Below are 13,531 nucleotides of genomic sequence, written 5' to 3'. Positions count from 1 at the left end.
TTTGATTTTTTTCACACAGTGGCCAATAGAATACCAAAGTTCTATTTTGAATAGTATTCTTGCTACAAAACAATAACTGAAAACCTAATAGTTGAGCATCGGAGCATGGTCGCCTGTGTTCCAGGCTGGTTTCCGTCGTCAGCGACACCAGAACTGATTGAAAAGGCAGCACCTTCGGACTCCCTACTGCTCGTGTCATCGATAAAATCAATCTCAAAGTAGATACAGTCCTGAGATTAACAACGTTTTGGAGCACGCGTCATGCATGCAGAGGCTGTCAAGCGACTTATACACTACCTCGTCCATTTTGGGGGGGGATACAGCCGGGGGGGATACAGTCGAGCCCACTTATAATGAACATGAGCGTCACGTGGCGTCCGTTCGTTATATCCTGAAGTTCGTAGTAAGTGGACCACAGCTTTAAAGACAGTTGCTTGTTAAAACAAAATTTTTTCTTTGCGAAAAAGTCAAAAGTCCGTGATGGACGTCTGTTTCTGCAGCGCAGATCCGATGAGGGAGGTTTCCAGTTTATTTAAAGCAGAAGCCTGCTATTGCCGAGGCCCTTGGCATAGACAAGTTATCTCAGCCTCTCAGTGTAACTCATTGCTACAGGCGCGCTTATGGGTGCTGGCTCCGAAGTTTCATCCTCATCCGATTCCTCCGTGTCACTCTCGTCCCGCACTTCAGAAATGATGCCCTCGTCTATGCGCGGTTCCGCGGGGTCGGCGTCGTCATCGACAGAAATAAAATCATTCCAACCAATGTCATGACCCCCCCATGTCGGGAGTCGACATCGCGCTGCCACAAATCGCCGCCGGGCTGGTCATCTTTTGAAGCATCAGGCTCGGCATCAGACACTGTGTTGACGATGCCAGCCTTGCGGAAGCAGTTCCGCTCGTCAGTGGCCGTCACCTCCGCCCAGGCCGCTTCATCATCTCTACCGCTGAATACAATGGAAATGGGCATGGTGTTCCTGTCCGCCATACCGACTTACAACCAGGGCTCGAGATTTCAACGAAGCCATCGAAACGTCCGCACCGCAACAAGAGGGACACAAGCGCACAATGGGGTAGACGTGCTACGTGCACAGGCGGCAAAAAAGATACAGACGCACAGCGCCAGCGGAGAGACCAATAAGGGGCATCCGTGAGTGTCAGTGCAGCCCCTCTTGGCTCCAACGGAAGGCCTGCTTCACGGAGCGTGGCCTCCACGATCGGCACCGGCGGCGGCGTGGTTGATCGCAAAGGCCACGCGCAGATTTGCAAAAGAGCGAGGGGAGCGGAGTTGCGAGGAGGGGCGGAAGGGCAATGTTGGAAGGCGCGTCGGCGGGGAAGGGTAGCTCGCTCGAGAGCGGCGCGAAACGGGGCGGGCAGTTGGCCTGCGATGAGTCTCGGAAAAACACACCGCGCAAAGGGGTCGGAGGCAGGTTATCTCGCATCGTGGCGCCGAGTTTACGCCGTCAGTTCGCTGTAACCGATCAGCAGGGCTTAGTGACGTTTGTTATACGTGTGATTTTGTGTCATTGAAACAATGTATATTTTGACGGTCGCGCAGGTCTCGTTCATTATAAGCGAAAGTTCGTCTTAAGTGGCGCCGTTATATGTGGGCTCGACTGTATTGAAAATGAAACTTTTGTTGTGTAATTGCAAGCCAGATGACGCAGCATACAAACAATACAGGAGGCTCTGAAGTCGATCAATGAAGTAGTCGTCAGGAGGTGAGCACGGCACTGTGTCTTCACAGCGTATTAAAAAAATTCAACCTCGCGTGAAAAAGAGAAAACTACATCGAAAACCAAACTTAAGTTCTCTGGCTGCAAGCCAGACGTGCAGCGTGCCCGTAAGCGATGCAGAAGGTTCCGAAATCAGTGTGCAAAGTCATCATTTCGTTAGCAGGCTAAAGATGCTCAATGGACGTGGTGGGGAAAGATTTAACTGAGTTTGTCTTAATGGGAGTCTCCTGTATTTTTGACGTGTCCATTACTGTCATGGAAGATAGTTGAGTCATTGCAATTTTCACCAAAGCTTTTCTGCCATCTTCATCACTCTGTGGGCATCCTGCAGCCATGACCTTATTCTTTCTCTGTATGCATGCAGGCAGCTTCTGTGCGAACGGGGCCTAATAGTGGAGCTGGTGGAGCACAACCTCCGCCAGGGATGGTCTCAGGTGGGCCAGCTAGTATGCTTGCTGACACGGGACAACCCCCAGGCCACTGACCACCTTAATAGCCTGCTGATGGGACGCATTACACTCGCCTTGCTCCGTGGCGGGCAGCCATCCGAGCAGCCCTGCCTGGCCGTGGTGCCCGCCACGAGGCCTACCACAGCTGATGACACAGAGGCAGCGGCAACGCCACCAGTTGTAGTTGGGGTCCCGGATCTTCCAGCTGCAGTGCGTCATGAGGTGGCTTTGTTGGCTCTGTCACTTCAGAAAGAAGACTCGTGCTGGGAGCAACGGCTCAGGTAAACACTGAAACGGCCCATCTGGGCTCTTTAACTGCGTATCAAGGCATTTTTTTATATTAAGCCGGAGTAGAAAGAGAGGAGACTTCTCCCCCAGAATCTAATTTGAATGAGATGTTGTGGTGTGTGGGATTTAACGTCCCAAAGCAGCATGTGGACTATGAGAAATGCTGTAATGAAAGGCTTTGGATCAATTTCAACAATCTGGAGTTCTTTACTAACATCGTACAGTGCATCGAGATATTTTTATTTTGTATCCATCAAAATGCAGCCACCATGGCCTGGAGTCAATCCTCTGACCTTGCACTCAGCAGCAGAACACCAAAGCGAATGCGTCACTGCAGCACATACAATGAATGATGTAAACAAGGTTCGGTTAGCACCATATGCCAGCACAAGGTGCTCTCTTGTCTACAAATTATTTGTTGCTTTCACCCTGCTCACAATGTTGACAGTAAAGGAATGGTGCACTGTGCACCATTTCTCATGTAGACGAGGTCTGAGGAATGAGATATTATTGTCTTCTTTGTAGTCCAAAGTATGATAAGGACACTTTTAGTTTCGGTTATCGTGGGTCAGTAAATGGGAATGGAATTAAAAATGACCATTATTAGTTAAATAACTGTCACTGATAGCATAATTTTTTTCCCTCTTTGTCTTACATTAGACCACGACACAGAGAGCTGAACACGTGCGCTGCTCAAGCTCGCCATAAGGAAGTCCAGACTGCAAATATACCCTATGCAGATTGCATGAAGTTAGTAAAAAATAAACTTACAGAAAAATGGCAGTCTGCATGGAATAGTGAAGAAAATAACAAACTACATTTAGTAAAACTTATTCTGGGAGAATGGAGATCATGCAGGCATCAGGAAAGTTTTATAGAAATAATTTTATGCCACCTGCGCATCGGACACACACACCTAACACACAACTTTCTACTGACAAAACAAGACAAACCCTTATGTGAGAAATGTGGAGATGAGCTGACAGTTAATCACATTTTATTCTCGTGCCCACAACTTGGAACGGCTAAGAAAAAAATATTTTACTGTTTTTTACGATGAACGCATTCCCTTCCACCCCAATTTACTTTTAGGAGATAATCCACTTGTAAGAACTTCATCTCTTTTTAATTTTCTGAAAGACGCGGCCATCTTAAACAAAATATGATATCAAATATCGCAGAACTATTAATTCTAAAAATTTTTTACCTTGTGCTTTCACGCATTTTATGCCGCACCTCATCCATTTTCTCAGTCCTGAGAAGAAGGCTGAGGTCTGCATTCGATTTGATGGGCTCCTCGGAGTCCTTGTCCGGACAAGGACTTTCGCTGAGGGCACCCAATTTTTGAAATAAATTATACCATGTGTTTGGCACATGATAGCCTGAGTTGCTTATGTGCCATAAAACCCAATACAATACAATACAATAGACCACGTGGCACTGCTGGGGATGAATACAATATACAGTGAAACTTTGTTAATTAGGACTTCAAGGTAGGCTTGTGCAAATACTGGTTTTTTGGTTTCCACCCAACTAACTTTCTTTGAATAATTTCTAGGGAGATATTTCGAGTAGGCATTTTCAATAATCGAATTTTTGAACACGCAAGGTCATTACATTAAAAAAAAAAGAGAGAGAGAATGTGTTGATTCTGTCACACTCATTAAAGCTGTGTCGACGACCTGCAAAAATGGCCATTGGAAATTGGGGGAGTCGAATTACATGCGTAGCATACTTACGGTATTTGTTGAGTGTGAGACCTGTCTATGAGATCCCTGACTGCTGGTCTTAATTGTGATTGCGTCCTTGCACAGCTATTGCTTTTAAGAGATGACACCATGAACACCTGCTAGATGTATGTACCATGCGCCCAATGCCACCCCGCGTCAGGTGTCTGCCTGAAAGGGCATCCATCTCCATGTGCCTCGTGCCAGCTCCCCCTTGGTACTCGTGCTGTCACACTTGACCCATGAATTTATCATGGAGAAGAACAGCTGCACCACCTGCAGTCAGGTCAGCATAGCGTGATCTGCTTTCGTGGGGAGCCACTGCACATGTGCAGATTGTCCTGAGGGTACGTGCCATGGTGCCATACCAGAGGAGGTACGCTAAACTGAAGCCACATAAAGCAGGAGTACCAAAAATATTGATTGCTCGTGATGAATACTTCCGAGATTTCAAATACCAAACACTCAAATTGAATCGAATATCGAATACTTTAGTATTCAACCGACTATTCGAAATTATCATATACAGCAAAAGCTCGCTAATTTGAACTCGAAGGGGACTGGAAAATTGTTGGAATTAAGCGAAGTTTGAAATATCGAATGGGCGTTAGAATGAGCGGTTTAGCACCCCGCCGCGCAGGCAGAACCCCAAAGCAGTCACATCTAGACTCGTTATCGTGAGCTAAGCGCTACTACACGTTTGTGGCGGGCATATTCTGAAAAATAAATTCATCCGGTCTTAGTGGCAAATGAAATAAATTGATTGGCCAGTTATGTGCCAGAAAAAAGTACTGTAATGCATTCGTGTGAGCGGTGAGCTTAAGTGCTGGAATATATGACGCTATTTATGCTACAAAACATAATTATTTACAGGGAGGGGTTGTCAAAATTAAAAGTAATCAGCGAAGTGCATTTGCTTGCGTTTCTTCTGCCGAGACTCCATCAGCATCATCTGCAGCTTGCCCAAAGCTCCTGCGCAATGTCAGAGTTCTCATTGACAGAGAAGTGGCGTGCTGCAACATCAAGTGCAGACGCTACCTCACGTGCACTTGGCAGTGGCATAGTTTCGCCGCCGCCGTCAGACTCGTCACTGTCAGCTGTTCTCACCACACGTGAGCCCAGGGACGTCTGCTGGGAGCATGCAGCCTCAATTATATCGGCGTCACTCAAGGGCTCCAACATCTCCTTGCTGCTGTCCACGCAGCTCACGCTCGCGGCACCAAAAAATGCAGTCATCTCCCGAACCGCCATACTACGTTGTTTACACCACGTGATTGCGACCCAGCGACCGCGGCACAACGAAAACCTTGAACGGCTCGCGCCAAAGCATCAGCAGTGCGGGCGAGTGTTCAGGCAGCGAAAATCTGCTACAGCATGCACCGGAACGCAGGCTCCGTGAGCCTCGTGCACTCTGCTTTTTTTTTTCTTTTCTAATGTTTTACATCTCTGGTAAATTTGGAGCGTATTTTACTCGCTATGGGTCAACTTCTATCTACGAGGAGCGGTGTCAGCCAGTGGCTCCTAGTTCGAATTAAACGTAGTGGCTGCCGACTTGTTCGAATTATCGGGAGTTTTCCCCCATTGAAATACACAGGGCTGTGCCGGGACCTGGGCGTCAGTTCGAATTAACTGTAAGTTCAAATTAACGAGCTTTTACTGTATTTGCACAGGCCTGCTTCATACTAGTGGAAAAAATTATTGAGTGGCCCTCAAAAACTGCCACAACCATTCACATGAAAGTAAAATTTATTTGCCAAGAGCCTGGGCAATGTTAAGACAAAATCTGCACAATAGTAGTGATTTTTTGCTGTTCTGTCGAATTGTTTAATTCATGCATACTATCTGTAGAGTGGGAAGCAGAACTGCTTCGTAATGGTAAGAGGTCTCCGTGGCTTCGTTTATTGCGCAATATGGTAGCACTGTCGCTTCTTCGCATGTTACGTTTTACGTGAGAAAGTTTCACTGCACAAACAGTGAAGAGCACTTGAGAAGCATGGAGTTTTGGCACCGTGAAAGAACGGAAATACCACACCAACGGAAGCAAGGAAAGTGAGCATTGGTGCCAGAGTGGCAAGATGGCTTTTAAAAAAACAACCAAAAATGGATCAGTGACAACTGTAGGCAGCTATAGGCTCTGCTGGCTGGCTAGGCACAGCCAACAGCTGCCATTGTCCTGGGTTGCCAGCGAAGCTCCGGAAGCAAAACAACAGAGCTGAACAAGACTACGTATCATGTCACATTGCCGCGCTGAAAGATGGTGCAGTAGTGGCATTGTCAGAGCTGCATCCTCAAATCTAATCCCTGCAGGGGCCTTATCTTGATAGCAATGAAATACAAAAACACTCATGTGCTGTGCAATGTCAGCGCACATTAAAGAACCCTAGATGATCTAAATTAATACAGAGCCTTTGTGTCACTTCAAGACGTTAAACCCCACAATTTGCAATTTGCAGCTTTCATCCAACCTGTGAGTATTGACTCCGGGGTTGTAAGATCAATCTGCTTGAGTTCGGTGAATACAGTAGGTATACGGTTACTGTGGTTACCCTCAGTGGACCCTCACTTCTGCAGCGCTGGCCTGATACGTAGTGTTTTGTTTCGCACAGCAGTGGCTTCGACTAAGCGATATCAGTGCACTGCTGCTTTTAACCTTGAATTCATCTTAGCGGTTGGCAAGTAATCAAACCTTAAGCGCAGTACAACATGGAGGACACAAATGGGCGTCGTTGAAACTGACGACGACATCTACTGAGCTCTGCTGCAACAAGAATTGCAACTGCAATGAAATTTTGGCCAGAATGACTCTCAAGCTGTTATATATGTCAAAACTAATTGTGACAAAGCTCTAGGCTTGTGAAAAAACTAGTATTGCAGTTCAGCATGCCATGGTTGGGCTACTTGCCAGAAATTATGTGGCAAGGAGAATCTGATGGCTGGCTTGAGGCCAGACTCAGTGGGTGAGAACAAGTTATATATGGCATGGTACGAAAAGGTAAAGGATTAAGTGCGGCTTGGCATTCATTGATTTGCTTCTGTGGCATAGTACTTCAAAATGTCAGATGCGAATATCTTGCTAAAGTGCTGTGTGGCCGTCGGGTGCACAGGCACTCATTCCACTCCTGAAATCCGCTTCGTTGCAATTCTGAAGCATGGCTGTAGCATTAAAAGATGGATCGCGTTTTGGTGTTCCATTTCATTTGATATATTGTTTGAGGGGGCTCCTTGCCCACTTCGGTGATAATAAAATTGAAGCCCGCACCATCTGCAGTGATGCCGGTACACTTTCTAGAATATACTGGCTAGTGTGCCGACCAACAGCACTGAGGTGGCACCGGGAGCAATGACTGCCAGCGGCTGCCGCATACAGGCGTTGCCAACTAAGAATGTGCTAGAAAGGGCATGACCTCATGCATATATATCTAGCTGTAGCTATCTGTGCACATGTTGCAGGTCATTGGCTGAACGCACTGCTCCTAGCTTCCTAGCGAAAAACTCGGTCGTGGGTTTGTTTCATTGCTTTATTTTCTAGTGTACACCATATTAACCTCGATATTGACTCATAATATATGCATCACAGTAAACAAACTGCAATCGGTGAAACTGCAGTCCTCTGTGTGACGTCACACTGTGATGCGTACAGTGACGTCGCATGTCTGTTCTGTGCAAGGTCACCTTACCTTGGACATTCTTGCTATGCGACAGTCAGATGATGCGCGCATCATACAAATGACTCACACCAAAGAAATTATGTACTTGTGCACACAGCAACGCCGACTGAATTTCAATGGTGGCGAAATTCTAGAGACCCATGTACTATGCGATGTCAGTGCATGTTAAGGAACCCCAGGTGCTCGAAATTTGCGGAGCCCTTCACTACGGCGTCCCTCAAAGCCTGAGTCGCTTTGGGACGTTAAACCATTGCAAAACCAAACCAAACTAAGCAATGCTGTCTGCTAAGCGAGATCATCAGCTGGTGACGCACAGAAAGATATAGATACTTGAGGCCGTACCATTTGTAGCACGCGACTTGTGAGAAGCATCCTCAATCGGCGACTGTTGGCAGTCATTTGAAACAGCATGCTTCCTTCCTGTGGCGAGCTGCAGGTGCTCGGAGCATTAGCCTGTGTATTCTAGACACTGTAATGCCGGAGAAGAAAATTTTTTGCTACAGCTGTACCAGCAGCAGCATCTCTCTGTGGCAGGGGAGCAGGGGAAGGACACATGTAAGGGCCGCACCCATGTACCGGCCACACCCTGTTTTCCCAAAGGAAATACTAGGAAAAAATATCCGTGTAAGGGCCACACCCAAACTTTTCATGACCCACCCACGCGGGAATAGCCTTCGAAATGCGCGCGCTGTGGCCTTCGTGATCAGCTCTGGCTGCGAGCAACGGTGCACTTGATTGCGGAGGCACTTGATTGCATTTGATTGCGCGCACAAGAGCTTCCAGGTGCCGCCCACCGATGGCGCTTGAAGCAGCGGATAATCATCATCATTGTCAACTTTTTCCTCCACCGCGAGCTCCCACTATCCATATCGGCATCAGTATCACCAGCTCCAGCATTTTGTTGCTGTCAAAGGCATGGGAGCCGTGATTGCGTGTTAGTTCACCGTAGTTGTGCCGTTCATGTGCTGCCGTTGAGCTTTGCAATTTTAGCACGATGGGCGAACACTTTAATAGCTACACGGCTAGGAGTTTGCTCTCGAACACTGAGAGCATGTGGTGGGGAGGAAATTCGACGTGGCCGAGAAGTGCATCCGATAATAGTGCAACCAAAACAATGTGTTGAGGAACACAAACTGCAAAAAGCGCACTTTCCGAGGCAAGCCATGCAAGTTTCTCGAACTGGAAGTAGAGCTGCTTTGCTGTGTGATGAAAGTGCGGAACAAAGCTACGCATTGACAACGGACATGCTGCACGACTTCTTGTGGGATGAGCATGCACCAGAGCACAGCATCAGCTCGTAGTCTAGTCTGAAAACTCCGCAAGTTACGATGAATAAACATAGAATAAATGCCGCTTATTCCCTGATTGGTGTGTTCTTACCTAAAAATATTTTTTCCGCACATCGCATGCTTGGGCCACACCAAAAATTGGCCCTCGAATCTGGACAAAAAAGTACAGCTCTTACATGCGTTTATACGGTAAATTCATGCAATCAGCGTTCATGTCGCTCACAGTACACTTGTAACAGGTGCCCACTCGCTCGTCACTCCAGCGGTTGGTAATGACTGCCTTTTTTATTCTTTCTCGTGCACTTGCTTGTATTACAAACATCGTCTATTGTTTTAGAGCAAAAGCTGCAAAGGCCGGGCCATCGCTGAAGCCTTGACCTTGAATAAATAGATAAAAAATAAATATTTCCACGACTAGGATTCAAACGCACTGCGGCACGAACAGATAAGCTTTGCTGGCCACTGCATGAGAGCACTATGTTATTGCCGCTACGATCACACTTCATGTTACACTGCAACACACTCTCGTGCTGTGCATTGCGCGTCGTCGTGTCCATCAACTTCCATCTGCAGCGCGAACAGATCAGATCAGCTTAAGGGGGGACGCGGGTCTTGAAATCGCGAAAAATGGTCAAAAATGGCAATTTTCAAAAATTGCGATTTTGAAGTCTTTAATGTCCCAACTATGCCTCTACAAAATATTTTAGCTGAATTCCAACTCAAAGTATGAAAAAAAACGGCAATTTAGAAACGTCGGTGAGCCGAAATTGAACGCCAAGCGCGAAGGTTTGCCCCATTTTCAAGCTGCCGTAGCTCCGCGCGACGCGAACCGATCGGCGCCATCTTGGTCTCGTTTGAAAGCTGGTTTCCCGCTCTCCAATTTGGCGCCTCTCGGCAAGCTGTAGACCCTCGCACAGCGGAGCTATCAGCACCCGTTCGCAAGGGGGGAAAGCGTCGCGAGACGGCCGCCGATTGGGTAAAACGGGCGCTCCTCGAGGCGCAGCCCTCTGATTGGCCGTGACGCATGCTTTGCCCCCCGCGGCCGCGTTGTTCGGCTCCTTCCCGTCGTCTGCTTTCGCCTGCACGCCCGTCATTTTTCGCGCTCCTCTTTGTTTCCTAGTATTTTTCGTTCTGCCGTTTTCCTTATCGTTATTGTAGACATTTTGGCTATTGAATCGCTTTTAGCCCCGAATTTCGTGCTTTTGCGTGTATTTGCCTGCCTGGTGTCTTTGTTCCGTGTGTCACGATGGCCCGAGACGCGCGCTTGAAAGCAAGCACGCGAAAAACAGTCGGCAAAAAGAGACGCGCATGGAATAAGTAGAGCGCTGCATCGTCGAGAACTGCAGCTTCGGTGATGCCGCAAGCTGCTGTACCCTCGGTGGATGCGGCTGGACTGAGCTCGCCAACAACAGCTTCGCCGGTGGACGCGGCTGAACAAACCCTGTTGACGCCAGCATCGCCGGTGGACGCGGCTGGACAATGCCGATCGCCGTCAACTTCGGCGTTACCGCAAGTCTCTGCAGTGCCGGTGGATGTGCCTGGACTAAGCCCGTGGAAAATATCGACTTTTGATACGCTGCAAGCCGCTTCGAATTCCGTGTCGTCGGAAGCGGCCGAGCCGGCTGACCTAAGCCTAACGTCGACTTCGGCGTTTGCGCACGCCGCTTCGTGCCGACGGACGCGGCTGAGCTGAACCGAGCTCGCGTGCTCAACGCTTCGACAAGCACGCGCAGCGCGGACCTTGGCAGCGCGCCAAGCCGCTGCCGCCGCTGATAACGTCATTTGTTTTTTTTTTAATATATATATATTTTGAGGAGAGCTCGGGGGGGGGGGGGGGGGGGGGGGGGGGCGCTCGGCGAACTTGGCAGAGCGCCAAGACGTTGTGCGCTCTAAGCTGAAGCTTGAACATTTGAACATTCGCATTAGACACTCCTCACTGTCCTGTTTTTAACCTCGCAAGAAGCAGTTTCTCGCTTCAACCAAGGAATGGCAACAACCAGCAGAGCTGTTGCAGCACAGCTTGGTTACAGGCCTGGGAGCTGCCTCATTGGTAGGAGCCTTGAAAAAGATAAACAGAGGCTGTGCAGGTCTGATAAGGGTCACACCAATGCTGAAAAGGTGAAGAAGAGGATGGCCAAGAAGCACAAGCCTGACAGCACCCATGACTACTGCCCAGGAATTTTGTGAATGTGTGGCAGATTCAAAGAAAATAGCAAGTGATTTTCGGAGCTTTTTTTTTGTCAAGTGCCAATGCAATACAGAGGTTTTCATAATCTTTACATGAACAGATTTCTGTAAATTTGGTGTTATTGTGTTCAGCAATGACTGGGCGGCATGCTAAAGCATTAAATTTTTCCATATGATCAGTAAACAAAAATGGCAGAGTAAGCAAAACTTTGAATGCAATTTTCTCAGCTTTGCTTTTTCGATCAAATGCCTTTGCCTTACGGAACTTTTCATAATGTTTGCATCGACTGATTTTATTGAAGTAGGTATCATTTTTTTCAGCAACACCTCAGCTACATCCTAAAGCTTTCCAATTTTCATTAAACCCAATAGACTAGCAATTAGGTCAGATCTAAGCTAATTACTCCCACATTGTTTTTTTCTTTCCTACTTTGTTATTCATTCATGACCTATGTGATGACTTTTTAAAAATTTCTTTAGCTTTAGGATGTGCAATGGGCCCTTAAGAATGACAGCATTACTTTAAAACTAGTTTTTTTAATTAAGAAACCACCATAATGGCCCGTAAGAAAAGACCTAAGTGGCATAAATTATTTTGCCATATCTTCATTTCTAGATGAGATATATAAAATCTGAATATATATTTGGGATTAGCATTCAAAGATATATCTGCATGCCAATTTTCAGGAAGATATGTTAAGAAATAAAAAAAAAGTTTTCAAGACCCTCATCCCCCCTTAAGCTGAGTCTGATATTGTCTCCAGATATGCCGACGACCCAGTAAAGCAAAACCGTGAGCCAGTTGGGCTATACTTATGCTTTCACACGTCTACTTCGTTTAACTACATTAAAACCCTACCATTTTTTTTTAGCACTCTTGGTTTACCAGAAAATAGACTGTTTGATGCTGAAAAATTTCGATTTGCGAACACAAACTTTGGGTCTTGCAGTAAAACCTCATTGATTCGAACTCATTGGCACTGCGAAAAATATTTGAATTAACTGACCACAGCAAAAGAATGAACCCAAGCAAAAAACTGCATTACAGAAACGTGCTACCTTTACAGGACAAGATTTGCGATTACCATATATTGCCTTGTAATAGTAGACCGTCAGCTTATAGCCTTTGCTGGCCAAAAACGATGGTAATTCCAAATATAACTCTACAAATCCCCCCTCATGCTTCGTCTTGCCACTGCATTTGGCACCATGGTGCTTGCACAACTCGAAACAACATACGCATAACAGCACAACATTGCAATTGCAAGGACAGCAGTATGAAGCCAATAGAGATCAAAAGCAAAAAAGTGGCGTTCCACCCTACCTCTATGGTCGTGTGTGGCCCGACTGACTAGTGGCAAACTGAACTGCAAATGGTTCTGTAGTTTCGGGTTCTGATGCAACACACACCCTGGAGATTATCAGAATCTGAAGTTTGCCCTTGTGCTACCTACCGCTGGTCGATCCGAGGAAGTGTCCGCCAACATGAACGAGTCGGGTAAACTGCATGCAATTCGAATTTTTCTTCAGTGGAACCGATTTGCAAACAATTTAATGACTTTTTGACACATGGGGGCCCCATGCATCCTGCCGGAAGCAGGCACCGGCGCGGGGCACGTACTGTCTGGCGCTCATCCAAAGCTAACTTGGACCCCGCAAAATAGGTCAGCCCCGAACTTTAGGATGGTCGTTTTTTTTTTTTTTTTAAGAAAGACTGGGCTAACTGTCTAACTATAGCGCGCTGCTCAAAGAAATGGCGCAAGCTGCCATTTCATGCAGTAAACTCGTCGCGTGCATGTAACAAGAATGGTCGCGTCATGGTACATGCACTGATACTGTTAAGGATGGGAGATGCTTCGATGCCAGTGCCTCCGCTATACACTTCCTTGACCACTGCCAGGCTGGAGAGAAGTGACAAGCGCACACATCACTTCATCCAGTCTTGCTGTGTCTCGCCGGTGTGCAGAGAGCATATTGCTTTGAAACTGGTATCGATGCCTGCGTTGCAGTGAAGTAAGTCTTCTCTCCTCTGCAGGCACATGCTCCGGTGGTGTGCAGGCCATACCAGATTGGTTTTTGCATTGAGAGTACAGGGGCGGGGGCACCTTGCATATCGAACATCGGCATTAGTAGTTAGCATCACTCTGCAGCGCCACCTCATGGTTCCGAGGGGCTGTAGCAACATCGGGAT

At 47.2% G+C, this 13,531-nt stretch overlaps 1 protein-coding gene across 6 annotated transcripts in view; it reads left to right on the top strand.

The window, feature by feature from the left end:
• Positions 1-13,531, top strand: part of poe (E3 ubiquitin-protein ligase-like protein poe) — a 248,224-nt gene that overhangs the window by 184,947 nt on the left and 49,746 nt on the right. For all 6 annotated transcript variants that reach the window (XM_077649151.1, XM_077649150.1, XM_077649149.1 and 3 more), the window contains one exon: positions 2,097-2,462. In XM_077649151.1, the coding sequence (XP_077505277.1) occupies positions 2,097-2,462 (366 nt within the window). The remainder of the gene's footprint in view (positions 1-2,096; positions 2,463-13,531) is intronic.

The sequence above is a fragment of the Amblyomma americanum genome, chromosome 1, assembly GCF_052857255.1.
Source record: "Amblyomma americanum isolate KBUSLIRL-KWMA chromosome 1, ASM5285725v1, whole genome shotgun sequence".
Lineage (NCBI taxonomy): Eukaryota > Metazoa > Arthropoda > Arachnida > Ixodida > Ixodidae > Amblyomma > Amblyomma americanum.
This window is presented reverse-complemented; position numbering and strand designations above follow the sequence as displayed.